Raw genomic sequence first — 12,331 nt, 5'->3', positions numbered from 1 at the left:
CTAGAGATTGAGACCATAAACTCATGTTTACAATGTTTACTGAGATAATACATCAAGAGAGAAGTAGGACCATTTTCTCATAGACTTCTATACAACCAGAGGAGTCGCCCCCTGGTGGCCAGCAGAGAGAAGTAGGACCATTTTCTCATAGACTTCTATACAACCAGAGAGGAGTCGCCCCCTGGTGGCCAGCAGAGAGAAGTAGGACCATTTTCTCATAGACTTCTATACAACCAGAGAGGAGTCGCCCCCTGGTGGCCAGCAGAGAGAAGTAGGACCATTTTCTCATAGACTTCTATACAACCAGAGAGGAGTCGCCCCCTGGTGGCCAGCAGAGAGAAGTAGGACCATTTTCTCATAGACTTCTATACAACCAGAGAGGAGTCGCCCCCTGGTGGCCAGCAGAGAGAAGTAGGACCATTTTCTCATAGACTTCTATACAACCAGAGAGGAGTCGCCCCCTGGTGGCCAGCAGAGAGAAGTAGGACCATTTTCTCATAGACTTCTATACAACCAGAGAGGAGTCGCCCCCTGGTGGCCAGCAGAGAGAAGTAGGACCATTTTCTCATAGACTTCTATACAACCAGAGAGGAGTCGCCCCCTGGTGGCCAGCAGAGAGAAGTAGGACCATTTTCTCATAGACTTCCATGCAATTTGACTGATTTCTGCCACCACAGGCCCCCTGGTGGCCAGTGGAGAGAATGCAAGTTAAAAGGCACTTCAGCATTGGCTTCACTGTAAAGAACTGGAGGTTGCCGCCTGGTTCCAGACCATACTTTTATTAGTTATTATGTGTCTCTTTTGAATCCCTTAACTTTATGGAAGTATGATCAATATGGATTTTGAGCATGTTTAACTGCCTGTCAAATAATAAGACCATCTCTGAGATCCTTTCGTGGAGTCAAACACTGAAGCATCTGGATGTGTTCTCCACCCACCTGACTCTGGGTACGAGGAGTTCCTGTAACCAGGGTCCCTCTGCAGCTGCACTTCTTTTAATGTGAATAGCGATACACCTGCAACACAGAGGAGAGCTTCAGGCTGCAGCAAAACAGAAGGAAAGATAAAAAAATAACGCAGCAAGAAAGACATATTGCAGGCTGGAGCACTCACTCTCAGGCAGTGTGTGAACCCTCGTCCCGAGCTGCCTGAAGTGGGAATGTTTCATAGCCTCTTCGGCTGAAATCCTCTTCTTGGATTCATACTGCGGAGACAGAAACAGGAAATATCAACCCTCCTGTGATACAAGCAGATTACTCTGTTGGCTGTTGTGTCTGCAATCAGTGATTCACTCGGACAAACTGAGATAAACACATTCGAAACAGGAACCCAGCTGAAAACACTTTGGAGGGGAAAACACCGATTGTGCCGCGCCCCCTGCTGTCTACAACCTGTACTGAAGGAATTCATTTCCAAAATAAAATCCTGTGATGGGAATGTTAACGGGTTGTACCATTTAAAGTAATTGTTATCTGGTGGGTGTTTATCTTTTGTCTCCTTTTCTTGTTACATGAGCATATTTAGGTCATGTGACACCAGTTCTGCTGACGGACCAGAAAGTCAGTTAATACACAACAATGAACATTCATGTACTATAAAAATCAAGTACACTTGATTTTATTAAATTATCCAACCAAAAACCCCCAGCCTTCTCTTTTCCAATGAAAGCAGCTTGCAGCACCAGCTCCCACGTTTGATTTGGGCCAAATGAAATGATTGGAAAGGAGCCCTGCCAGCAAGGGATTAGTTTTTTGTCAGAGAATTTGGTTGATTTATTGCTGTCAGCGTGTTATCAGCTCTAACAAAACATATCAATAAATTACATCACCCACCCAGGCTTTAAGGACAAGTGAACTCAGTTTTTACTTTATCTTCTTCAAGATAAGACAATGAAGTGAAAGGTAAAGATGCATCTGTCTGTGTGTGAATTGCATTCTGGGTATTATGCAGGAAGTAAACACTCACTCTGAGGAAAGCCAGCAGGAGCTCGATGCCTTCGCCATCCAGCCTGGAGGAGACAAAAAGGAAGAGCAAAGGTTTAGAGTCCGCCTGCAGCGGGGGGGGCGGGCTCATGGGAGGAAGGAAGTGAAATGTTCAACAGGATTTCCTGGCCGTGGCACATGAATACACACCATTACTGTACACGGGAGAAGGGGGGGATAGAGCAACGGGTGCATTAGAAACATGCACACACACAGTACCTGGGAGCGTGGTTGATTAACGGCTGTGGTTTGTATTTGGGGAAGTTGTAGGATTTAAACTCTTCGATGGAGGAGATTCCCGCCCAGTTTTCCTCTGTGGGCGTGCCTGAAGTCAGAGAATCACAGACACTCAGTTAAACACTCGGGTTAACAGCGCGTGCGTGTGGTAGAAGACTTTTTGGGGGTTACCATGGCGATCTCGCCCGGCAGCAGTCAACTCACCCAGCAACCTGAAGATGAGGTGGAGCTCGTCCTCCACGGTGGAGCCGGGGAACAGCGGCCGACCTGCAGCCATCTCATAGAATATGCAGCCGACGCCCCTGCACAACCACAGAGCAGTGGATCCATTACAGGACGATTCCACCATTCATTACCCTTTTATTATCATCACAAACGCTTTATCTGGACGTGCGGGTCTTACCACATGTCGATCTGTGTCGAATACTCGGAGGATCCCAGGAGGACATCGGGAGGCCGGTACCAGAGAGTCACCACCTCGTTGGAGTAGGTTTTAGTCGGGACAGACTTGGCCCTCGCCAGACCTGCCGGCCCACCAGAGACACAAACGGACATTAGCGTTTTCACGCAATTTTCAAACTTAAATCCTCCTCCATCCTCTAGCTCCACCTACCGAAATCAGCCAGTTTGAGCTCTCCCTTCTCATTGATGAGGAGGTTCTGGGGCTTCAGGTCCCTGTGGAGAACTTTCCTCTTGTGGCAATACGACAGCCCTCGCAAAATCTGGAACAGGAAGACCTGGAGGGATGTGTGTAAAAAAACCATCTTTTTATGAAATGTTGTTTTAGCATCTTACTCCCACAGAAGTAAAATATAACATAAGGGGATGAACAGACATAGAAAAGAGTGATCCGTAACCTTAAGATGTCCTCACCTTCACGTTGTGCATGCTCATTATGTTTCCACAGTCATCCATGTACTGCTTCAGGTCTTTATCCTACAGGGAGGATGGACACCATCAGACAGGAAGTAGATCCAATGACACCCAGGGATCTGTTTAATTTCTTTCACATACATCTCACCTCCTCTTTCTGACTCGTTTCAATTAACTCTATTTACCATCAACGCTGATTGTGGACAATCAACATAAAGGGTGGCACATTATCCCTTTAACTGATTTCGAAGGTGTCATTTGGAGTAAATAACCTGAGAGGCCAAAGTGAAAGGAAAGAGAACAGTGAGTCTCACCAGGTACTCGAAGACGAGGGTGAGGCTCTTCTCAGTGTGGACGATGTCATGGAGCGTCACAATGTTGGCGTGTTTGAGGTCCTTCAGTAACGACACTACAGAGACAAAGACACATTTTTAAAACACCGATACCGGATGATGATTCCAATTATTTTTATATAATAGTATAAAAGTATATACAAAAAAGTAGAATTGATCATGAGGGATACATTACAATTCAACCTCCCCTGTGATCATTATGACAAAAAATATGACAAAAAGTTTTATTTCCTCCTTGCAAAAAGGGAGACCAAAGCTGATTACCCTCTCTGATGGCGGTGCATGGCGCTCCCTCCTCGTGCTCCAGTCGGATCTCCTTCAGTGCCACCAGGTTGTCCGTCAGCTTACTGCGTCCTTTGAACACTGTGGCGTAGGTTCCCTGAACGCAACACACAGCGCTGGTTTATAATCACTGAATTAACGCGAGTCATTTAGCTTCGTTCGTAGCGTTCCTCACCTCTCCCAGTTTGTCCAGCTTAATGTAAGTCTCCAACTTGCCAAAACCGATCTCCGACTGAGGGGAAGACGGGGGGGCAAAGTCAGAATTAAGCACAGATTAAGTTAAGAAGCCACCAGGAAGACAACAGATACCACAACAACAGAATAAAACTCATTTCAACAGTCATTCAGGAAGTGAAGTTACCCCAGAGACGCTGAGATACCCCTTCATAAAAACGCATCACCATTCAGAAAGATTCAAAAAGCAGTGTTTATTCTTTTTCAGCTCTTTAAGTTTACAAACTTCTGATAAACATAAACCTCCGTGTCTCTTGACAGTCAACAAAGCTGCATAATCACAGAGCATTACGATCTGATTTGGTGGGCTGAAGGCGGGAGGTGAGCTCCACGTTAATCCATCCCGGTCCTACACCAGGCCAGTTGCCATGGTAACATGCACGGTGGGAGTCCATGCCGCAAAGCAATAAAAAGGTAGCACACACACACACACACACACACACACACACACACACACACACACACACACACACACACACACACATACACGCACACAGACAGACAGACAGACAGACAGACAGACAGACAGACAGACAGACAGACAGACACTGACCAGCGAGGCTCTGCGGGAACGTCGGCTGAGCGGCTGGTCGAAGGGCGGGCTGCTGAGCTGCAGCTTCTCCAGGTAACCGTCGGGAATTCGGATATCAGCGGGAAGCGACAGGCGCTTGTTGAGGTCCTAAAACACACACACACACACACACACACACACACACACACACACACACACACACACACACATTTACAAAAAAGAGGTTTATGCAAAATAATTAAAGCCAATCTCATCTATAGATCAAACTCTTGTTTATGTTGATGCTTCTTAGCCACACTGTGGCTTTTATGACATCACAGCGAAAACAAATATACTGCTACATGATTAGTGTCTATATATGATATGGGGCACGTTTCAACAGCAAGCAAGCACAAGACAATATAGGCTACTGAATCCACCCACACACACACACACACACACACACACACACACACACACACACACACACACACACACACACACACACACACACACACACACACACACACACACACACACACACACACACACACACACACACACACACACACACACACACACAGTCTGAAATAACTCATCTCCCTCCTACTCGCAGAGAGACAAGACAGAGATCAGGCCGATCATCTCATGGAGGTGAAGATAAGAGGCGGCGTGTCGAAGGATGACTGCGGCTGAACGACCACAAATAATAATAATAATAACAGATCGTGGTTATGAGAACACACACCTGCTAAAAGAAAAGAATAAAAACATCTGCACACATGTTTAATAGTGTTTACAGCTCATATTCTCAGGCTGTCATTGCCCATATTAGCGAGCTCATATCTGACTGTGGATGACTGAGCAGATCTATTCTAGGATCAACACAAGAACACATCTGTGATAAACAAAGTAAAAATACAGTACATCTGTTCTTATCGTGAGGCTTTCTAGTCTGACGTCTGCAAGATGGCCAGCAAGTCATTTCTGAAGAGCGGCGCTTTGTGAAGATTCGTCGTGACAACCGCAAGTTCAAACAGAAGCTCCGATTATGTCGAGCGTATCGCTGCCTTCAAGAGTGGAAGCGTTATGTAATGCGACTCCGTGCTGCTTTTTTTTTGTTCTCCCTCTGTCTGTCCTCTTAGCATCTCATCTATTTTTATTAAGATTTCTTTTGGTTTGAGAAGCACTTTGTCAGCAGGGTTGTTTTTTTTAAGAAATAGTTGCAAAGAATGAAGCGATGAGTCAGTTAGCAGCAGATGACAATGCAAAAAATGAATTGCAATCAAATTGATTATCATTTATTGAAGCTATCATCATAATGGAAGTAACCTTATATGTTCCTCCTTAAACACAATATTATACTGTATATTTGTAATTTGATTGTTTAATTGATTTGTTGGATTCTCCGTATAACATTCTGCTGTCCTCTACCAATCACTGGTATTATACACCATGTTGTACGTTAATGTTTGTACTGTATGATATTATTATTACATATTATTATGTTAGCAGAAGTGTCACGTTGTTTTTTACTGTTGGTTACAGCGTATCCTTAGCCTCCTAACTCACACAATAGCTCTTTATTAAAACCTCTGGCAGAGTAAGAACCACAAGAAGAGCAGCACATTTCCGCTCACGTAACAGAGCTTGTGTGTGTGTGTGTGTGTGTGTGTGTGTGTGTGTGATCCACCGGATCCTTGAGCTCCTCTTGCTTTGTGAACCAACAAATGAGATAAACACTCAAAACCAGCAGAAAAATAGGTCGCCATGTGCATGACGGAGACGCAACACGAAGGATGTTTTCAAGGTTGTTTTTTGTCACATTCGCTCCTCTGCCAGCAGGGGGCAGGAGACCTCCAGGCTGAGACACTCCTTATTCAGTTTAACCCCCCCCCCCCCCCCCCCTCCTCCAAATATTTACATAAATGACAGTAATTTTTTTGGAACATCTGCATGTAATGTGGGGGTAAACCCACATAAAGCTAAATATTTAGCATCATGTTATCTGCAGAAAAGAGGGTTTACCACCTTTTCCAGCTTATATAACGTGTGAAACAACACAACAGATGTCTGATAAATTAGCGGTGGCTTGCAGCAAGAACATCTCATACAAAAAAAACACTGTGAAATTAGAAACTTGCAGGCAAAGAAGTCCCCTGATAATCATGAGGAGTCCCTTCAAAAACTTGTCCTGGTTGAAAGAGGTGTCTATTTCGGAGAGAATCTAAAAAGTAGACTACTTGTTTCCCCATTACAAATGCATTATATATCATATTTCATTCAAAGAGGGCAGAAAAGACTAAATAAATGATCACTTCTAGTTTAATCTGAAATCTTATTGAAGTCGGACTGATGTTGTGATGATGATTTGGCATAACGCCATTATAACTGTATGAGAGGAACAAAGGAGACTCCTCTCCCAGCATGCACTTGGGCCGTGGCGACACGACCAACGTATAGAAAATCCCTGGTGGTTTACAGCACAAATCATCCCACTGCATGTCTTTACCAGCCGCTCCCGAGGTCCTCGGGGAAGTGGGACTGCTCTCAATATCACGAGGCTCAGAATCAGATCTCCCATGAGGCCGTGGGGGAGAGGAGGAGGAGGAGGAGGTGAAGAGCAGAAGGAGAGGAGGGGGGCGACATGTGGAATGCTGCCATTTTTGCAGTTAGTGTGCGTGTGTGCGTGTGTATGTGTCTCACCTCCATGGAGATCCGCCGGTGGATGCGGTTCCTCAGACAGACGCCGGTGGGAGATTGCACCTCGTCTGAAGACGTTCCTGACGCCTGGTCGCTCTCCCCGTCTGAGCCCATCTTCAGGTTCTCGTGCACAATATCTAACGCAGGAAAAAAATACATAAATATACAGAAATACATGCTGTTGGATAATTTTCATCAGGGTACTTAAGTTGTCTAATATGCACTACATTACATAGTGTGTTATAAACCATTAAATGTACATTTATGGCTTAGAAATAGTGAGATTACATGTACAAAACCAATTACAAACCAGCATTTGGTCTATAAAATGTCAGATAGAAATGAGAAATTCTAAATCAAAATGTCATAAAAGGCTAGTTACTGAAATATATTACATTTTCAAATCATAAAAAAACACACATTTGAAAAGCTGGAATCAGAGAATATTTGAACATTCTGACCAGATTCAACCAGAGAGCATCATCATCATTACATCTTATTAATATTGGTCACCTTAGAAACATTGGGTTTTAGTCAGCCTAGAAGTTAGTAGTAGTGAGAGTAGCAGGTATTTGAAGTACGTGTATTTAAATGGAATATTTTGGGTCCTCAGACTGCACAGCGACCTGTGAAGATTAGTTTTAAAATGCACCTCATTACTTCCACACAGACACCACCTCCTCTCTCACTCCCTATGTCTCTCTACCATCCCTCTCACCCCCTCTCACACCCTTGTAACCCCAGAGGCCAAAGATTAAACCCTCCAACCTGCACCACTTCCTACCACGACTAGAGAGAGAGAAGGAGAAGGAAAGCTTCAGGGAGATTAAGTGTTTCAATTATTTGAACATGATAATCCCGATTAGTTCTCTAAATATCACAGCAAAGGTGATTAATTACGATTCCTGAGTCTAGATGTTTGGATCCGAACAAAGCTCTTACTCACTATTCATTCGCCTTATTAACAAACTTCCCTTCATACTTTTAGAAGTCTCGCTCCATTACTCGGCGGTTCGGGCCACAACCCAAAAGAACACTTTGCCTCCAGTATGCAAACCTGTCTGTGGTCACCTCGTAAAGAAACAGAGTCCCCTCAGATTAAAGGAAATGCTGATCCTCTTTTAGAAACTGAAGCGTTTTCAGGATTTTCCCCTCTGGAGGCCGACCCGTTTCTCTGCATGTCAGACGGTCGGAGTGTGGTTCCTCTGCTGCTCGTCTATCTCAACTTTTGGTTTTTGGTTCCAGTGGAAGAACTTGATATACTACAGGAGGTTTGTGTTTGACGTCATTGAATTACAAAATGCTGAGAGGTTATTATGGAATCTTTGCTCAATTATCCTGTTAGCAACATTTGCTCTCCATCCCTGAAACGCTTCATGGATAATGTCAGATTCTATTTCCGATAAGTATGTCTTCCTTTTCCTCCGGGTCGCTCTGCAGCGTAAGCGGTCGTTGCCACAATGCTGGAACAGCAGAATATCCTGCAGGCTTGAATCAGGCGACCGACCCGACCGTCAACCGTTTAATCATAATTCATAGAATGACAGCAATCGTTTGGTTTTTATTTGGAAAAAGAAGGAAAGGATTTATTCCAGATTGAAATCATTAAGTGAGTAACAACTGATTCTATTTCCCTGATATCATCCTCACTGTTTACTGTTAACAGAGCTGGATTATGTTGCTGCTAAGGCTTCACAATAAAAGCATGGAACCCGCAAAACACACGGTGGATGTTTTATTGTGGATGTTTTGTCACAGAAGGCAGTTTTTATCGCTTATAAAAGAAAAGGCAGCAGTTATTTGTTTTGGAGACTTTTCATCCGCGTTCGTTTTTTTTCGTGAGCCGTTACATTAGGATGTCCAACTCCTAACTTTTAGAAATGTCCATAAAAAGTGCATGTTCTATGCACGCTTTGGTTAATGAGGACCTCACTGTGGAAGTTCTCCCTCCTTCTCTCCCCTTTAACTGCCTTCCTCTTAAACTTTCTCTCTATAAACACCTCCCTCTCGCCCCACTTTCCAGCCTCAACTTGTCTCCTCTTTAAAAAACCAAAATGATCTCTCTTCCTGTTTTCTCGTCCCTTCTCCGGCTCTCATTTGCATGTTTCTTGCCCGACACTCTTTCACTTCCCACTCCTGTCTTTCTTTCCCTTTCGCCTCTACATATTTCTCCTTTGCTCCCGACTTGTTTTCTATTTTCGCAGCAGCCAATCTGACTCCCTCTCTTGCTTCAACGCATTCCTTTCACATTCACTACCTGTGCAAATGATCTCATCTGTCCTACTTTCTTCTCCTTTCAACCTCCTTTTATTTCCGTTATCTCCTATTTTATATATCACCTCATTTCCTTCCTCAATTCCTTCTCGTACAATAATATTTCCCCCCGTCTCCCATCATCCCTTCACCTTACATCGGCGTTTGATTTAACGCCTCTCTTATCTTATCGTCTCCAAAGGAAGACGAAGGATTTGATTCTCCGCCAGTTTATGATCTCTCTTTCCTGATCATTCCCACACATCCTCACTTCTTCTTGAGAATATTTGTTCCACTTGTTGAGACGATATGATCTTTCTCTCTCCCTACTTCATTGCTTTTCGATCGTTAGCAGCTTTGCTAATAAGCACACAGTGAGTAGAAGCAGTATGTTGTACATCAATGTCCTACTTAACTGCCCTGTTTTTAGATCCAAGTCCTTCTATCTGGGCCAGGGTCCAGTGAGAGGCTCAACAGGTCCTCTGGTATCCCGGCTACAAACACTTCTGTAGAGAAGCATCCACCAGGGTCTGTTTATATAATCATACCATCTAAATGGTAAAATCTCTAACACTGATCAAACAAAAAACAGTTTAAGGTTTAAAGCAGCATCTGTCTGCTATGGTGAAGTGTCACTGATCATACAGGCTGTGTAATCAATAATGAGTCTGGTCTTTGTTGCTGATTAATGCCTGCCGTGAGTGTTTTTGGTCCTCCTTGAATAAAGGATTTAATCATGCTTCGTTAAACCATGCAGACGGACTTTATTTAAATAATTATGTGACTTCTGAAGCTAATTGGCAGCACCAGATCTAATTAATTTCATTGCAAAGAGGTGAATACATATATGCACACACCAGTTTTTAGTTGGTTTTTTTCTTTACGTTTTTCATTTAATTTCACACATACAGTTTTGTGAAGATCCATTCATAAAATTCTAATAGAAATACATTTAATTCCATAGGAAACCCCCCTGCGTTGCTAGGTGATGTACTGCTTTTCTAAGCATTGGTTACTGTGGTTTAACAAACTATAAGCTTGCAGTGACAGTGTGCTGGCTTGCTCGGATGAATATTCAAAGGACCCAGAGGCTTTCATACTATCCCCTGAATCAACCCGACACCCTCGGGGGCTGAGACTCGCAGCTATGGATCAAGTGCGATGAATCAGTTCACGCCGGAAACCGCGTCACGTTTGACTGAATCCCCCCATCCAGCTGTCCCTCGGGTGCAGACAGCCCTGCTGAGAAGCTGCCTCGTGGGCTCGCTCTGGCAAAGAAGTATTTTTCTCAAAAAATAAGAAGCAGGATGGAAATCTCAGGACCGTGACACATTTCCTGTTTGTTCCCGGATGCCATCTACTTTCCCACCACTCACTTCCTTCCCTGTGTGTGTGTTTGTGAGCCTGTGAACACGTGTGAGCATCTCACCAAGACGACTGCCGTTGCGCGGCATCGCCATGAAGGACCCGAGGGTGCCGCCGATGACGCTGTGCGGCCGGCGGAGCGGAGGCTTCTTGAAGGGGCCGGTGTACTGGTGCAGGAAGGAGTGCATGCTGTGGGAGGTGGGGGGGCGGCCGTTCCTCATGAAGGGCTCTGAGAGAAAAACAAAACGACAAACATCAGGATTCCCGTTCATTCTGAAAATCAGCAGAGACGCTACGGCGGCACCACCTGTCTCCAATAACGCTGTTCACCGAGCTGGCGTCCAATCAGACGCGATCATGGTGATCCTTTTCCACCCATTGCAGCGTTGCTCGTCATTTTCAAACTCATTTAAACCTACACAACTTTATTTGACATTCAAGTCAAAGTCACGACATTTCCACAAATAGCATCATGGGGCTGAATCATGGAGAGACGTTTTTATATAAATGCAACCAGGCGTCACATATTCTCCAAAGTTACGTGATTGCTTGAATAACTGACTCAATGTGGCCAAACTGTTGAGAAGTTGAGAGCATTTGTTGAGAATAATGTGCTGATGGAGAGCTACATTTTGATAGAGTACAGACATGAGTGTTATCAATATTCTCATCTAAGTGAATAAGCAATTTTCCCTCAAAATCCAATTACAGTAGAAGTGTTAAACTTGAATTAAAGAAATGTGGGACAGAGAAAGGGAGGGACAAAAGAACAGCAGACGTATCAGAAAATTGATAGCCAAAGGGTGATTACTGTGTGATCAAAAAACTAAATGTGAGCCTCAATAAGCGATCGCATTTCCAGATCCTTGTCTGCGAGGGAAACCCTGTAAGGGAAATATTCAGAGCCAGCGTTCCCCCCGTGGGGCAGAGTGACCGTCCAGCTGCTACACCCGAACAAAAACCTCTTAAATCGTCCCGTTGTGATGGGCGTTCGACAGGCCAGAAGTCTCTTTGCAACTTGTGGGTTTATCTTTCTGCTCCCGCCAACGTTCCCGTGGTTCATCCAGCCCGTTTAAACGGCGTGCTGACAGACTGCTGCTGTGTTCCCACAAGTCAGCCTCACAACTTAAACATGGTGTTGCCCTCAGGTGCCTGTCAGTCGCATCGGATTTACAAGTTGAGTGTTAATTATATAAGGAGGTAAAAGTGTCAAGCGCTGGTTGGAGATTTAATGGGTTTTATGAGGAAAGAATAGAAACCGTATCAGGGACTGACAGTTAATATATGATATTCATCATATTTCAAATTATGATTTTGTGGTTCATATATAATATATAGTCAGACATGCACACCTTTGTGTTAGAAAATATAGCATTTAAAGAAATGGTTTGATATTATGGGAGATATGCTTATTCTTACCAAGCTTTAGATGAATACATCCGTTTAATTGGTAGTTTAAATACAACAGATGGTTAGCTTAGCTTAGCACTAGAAGCAGGGAAAAGGTTAAAGAAAACTCACTCCTGACCGCTTTAAAC

The 12,331-nt window shown here is 44.1% G+C and overlaps 1 protein-coding gene across 2 annotated transcripts in view; it reads right to left on the bottom strand.

Moving 5' to 3' along the window:
- Positions 1-12,331, bottom strand: part of cdk17 (cyclin dependent kinase 17) — a 34,693-nt gene that overhangs the window by 4,389 nt on the left and 17,973 nt on the right. For both annotated transcript variants that reach the window (XM_084039238.1, XM_084039239.1), the window contains exons 3-16: positions 10,858-11,022; positions 7,179-7,312; positions 4,515-4,640; positions 3,903-3,959; positions 3,710-3,824; positions 3,407-3,501; positions 3,093-3,155; positions 2,833-2,956; positions 2,623-2,743; positions 2,424-2,521; positions 2,202-2,307; positions 1,966-2,008; positions 1,114-1,204; positions 939-1,016 (exon numbers count right to left, since the gene is read on the bottom strand). In XM_084039238.1, coding sequence (XP_083895364.1) covers positions 939-1,016; positions 1,114-1,204; positions 1,966-2,008; positions 2,202-2,307; positions 2,424-2,521; positions 2,623-2,743; positions 2,833-2,956; positions 3,093-3,155; positions 3,407-3,501; positions 3,710-3,824; positions 3,903-3,959; positions 4,515-4,640; positions 7,179-7,312; positions 10,858-11,022 — 1,416 coding nt within the window. The remainder of the gene's footprint in view (positions 1-938; positions 1,017-1,113; positions 1,205-1,965; positions 2,009-2,201; positions 2,308-2,423; positions 2,522-2,622; positions 2,744-2,832; positions 2,957-3,092; positions 3,156-3,406; positions 3,502-3,709; positions 3,825-3,902; positions 3,960-4,514; positions 4,641-7,178; positions 7,313-10,857; positions 11,023-12,331) is intronic.

The sequence above is a fragment of the Eutrigla gurnardus genome, assembly GCF_963514095.1.
Source record: "Eutrigla gurnardus genome assembly, chromosome: 21".
NCBI classification, from domain to species: domain Eukaryota; kingdom Metazoa; phylum Chordata; class Actinopteri; order Perciformes; family Triglidae; genus Eutrigla; species Eutrigla gurnardus.
The sequence above is the reverse complement of the archived record's forward strand: the minus strand, read 5'-3'. Positions and strand labels throughout refer to the sequence as shown.